This window comes from Triticum aestivum, unplaced genomic scaffold, assembly GCF_018294505.1.
Source record: "Triticum aestivum cultivar Chinese Spring unplaced genomic scaffold, IWGSC CS RefSeq v2.1 scaffold210941, whole genome shotgun sequence".
Lineage (NCBI taxonomy): Eukaryota > Viridiplantae > Streptophyta > Magnoliopsida > Poales > Poaceae > Triticum > Triticum aestivum.
In genome coordinates, this window is record NW_025258439.1 from 1 (window position 1) to 1,573 (window position 1,573).

The window sequence follows — 1,573 nt, forward strand, 5'->3', positions numbered from 1 at the left end:
TCTAGTTTGAGCACAAGCCCTTGCAAACCAGATTTCTTAACTTCATGAATAACCTCATGTGCCAGGACCACACTTTCAAGTATATATCTGCCCTTGATAAATGCAGTTTGATTGGGTGTACAGATGTACTCAAGCCATGAGACCAGCAAAGGCAAGCAGGACGGCGAGGCCAAACCCCGTGGCCTCCACAGAGGTGGCGGTAGAGACAGACGTGGGTGAAGGAGCGTTGCTTGCCATAGGGCCGCTGGCCGGGGTGAGTGATGGCGAGGAGGAGTCAGACACGACGTCGCTCTTGACCTTCATGCCACCAGTGCAGTGGCCGGGGAACCCACAAATGAAGTAGCGGGTGCCGGCGGCGGTGAGGGTGACGATGTCGTTCCCGGAGATGAGGGACGCGATAGGGTTGACGGTGCTGCAGGAGTCGTAGTCAGCCTTGCTAACCTCGAGGACGTCGTGCGCCAGAGGGGAGAGTACTTGAGGACGATTTGGCCGCTAGGTTGGAATGGTCCTGGAGGACGCCCACATGCCATAGTTGGTGCTAAGGTCCCACACTATGACGCCCCAGATTCAATCGTACACTAATCATACACACAAACGTGTACGATCAAGATCAGGGACTCACGGGAAGATATCACAACACAAATCTAAAAAAAGATAAGTCATACAAGCATCATAATACAAGCCAGGGGCCTCGAGGGCTCAAATACAAGTGCTCGATCATAGACGAGTCAGCGGAAGCAACAATATCTGAGTACAGACATAAGTTAAACAAGTTTGCCTTAAGAAGGCTAGCACAAACTGGGATACACATCGAAAAAGGCGCAGGCCTCCTGCCTGGGATCCTCCTAAACTACTCCTGGTCCTCGTCAGCGGGCTGCGCGTAGTAGTAGGCACCTTCGGTGTAGTAGGAGTCATCGTCGAAGGTGGCGTCTGGCTCCTGGGCTCCAACATCTGGTTGTGGCAACCAGGTAGAAGAGAAAGGGGGAAAAGGGGGAGAAAAGCAACCGTGAGTACTCATCCAAAGTACTCGCAAGCAAGGAGACTACGCTTCTGGCAGCCTCCGTCTTGCAGCATGTAGAAGAGAGTGGACTGAAGTCCTCCAAGTAGCATCGCATAGCATAATCCTACCCGGCGATCCTCCCCTCGTCGTCATGTGGAAAAGCGATCACCGGGTTGTCTATGGAACTTGTCTGGGCGTGTTTTATTAAGTATTCGGTTCTAGTTGTCATAAGGTCAAGGTACAACTTCGAGTCGTCCTTTTACCGAGGGACACGGCTATTCGAATAGATAAACTTCCCTGCAGGGGTGCACCACATAACCCAACACGCTCGATCCCATTTGGCCGGACACACTTTCCTGGGTCATGCCCGGCCTCGAAAGATCAACACGCCGCAGCCCCACCTAGGCCTAACAGAGAGGTCAGCACGCCGGTCTAACTCCTATGGCGCAGGGGTCTGGGCCCATCGCCCATTGCACACCTACACGTTGCGTGGGCGGCCGAAAGCAGAACTAGCCCCCTTAATACAAGAGCAGGCTTACATTCCAATCCAGCGCGCGCCGCTCAGTCGCTGAC

The 1,573-nt window shown here is 53.7% G+C and overlaps 1 protein-coding gene across 1 annotated transcript; it reads right to left on the minus strand.

Moving 5' to 3' along the window:
- Positions 1 to 129: 129 nt before the first annotated feature.
- On the minus strand, positions 130 to 473 carry LOC123177676 (uclacyanin 1-like; the record flags this gene model as incomplete). Its single annotated transcript, XM_044591286.1, has 1 exon — positions 130 to 473. A coding segment is annotated over one exon (344 nt), but the record flags the coding sequence as incomplete, so codon positions are not given.
- Between the last annotated feature and the right edge of the window lie 1,100 nt (positions 474 to 1,573).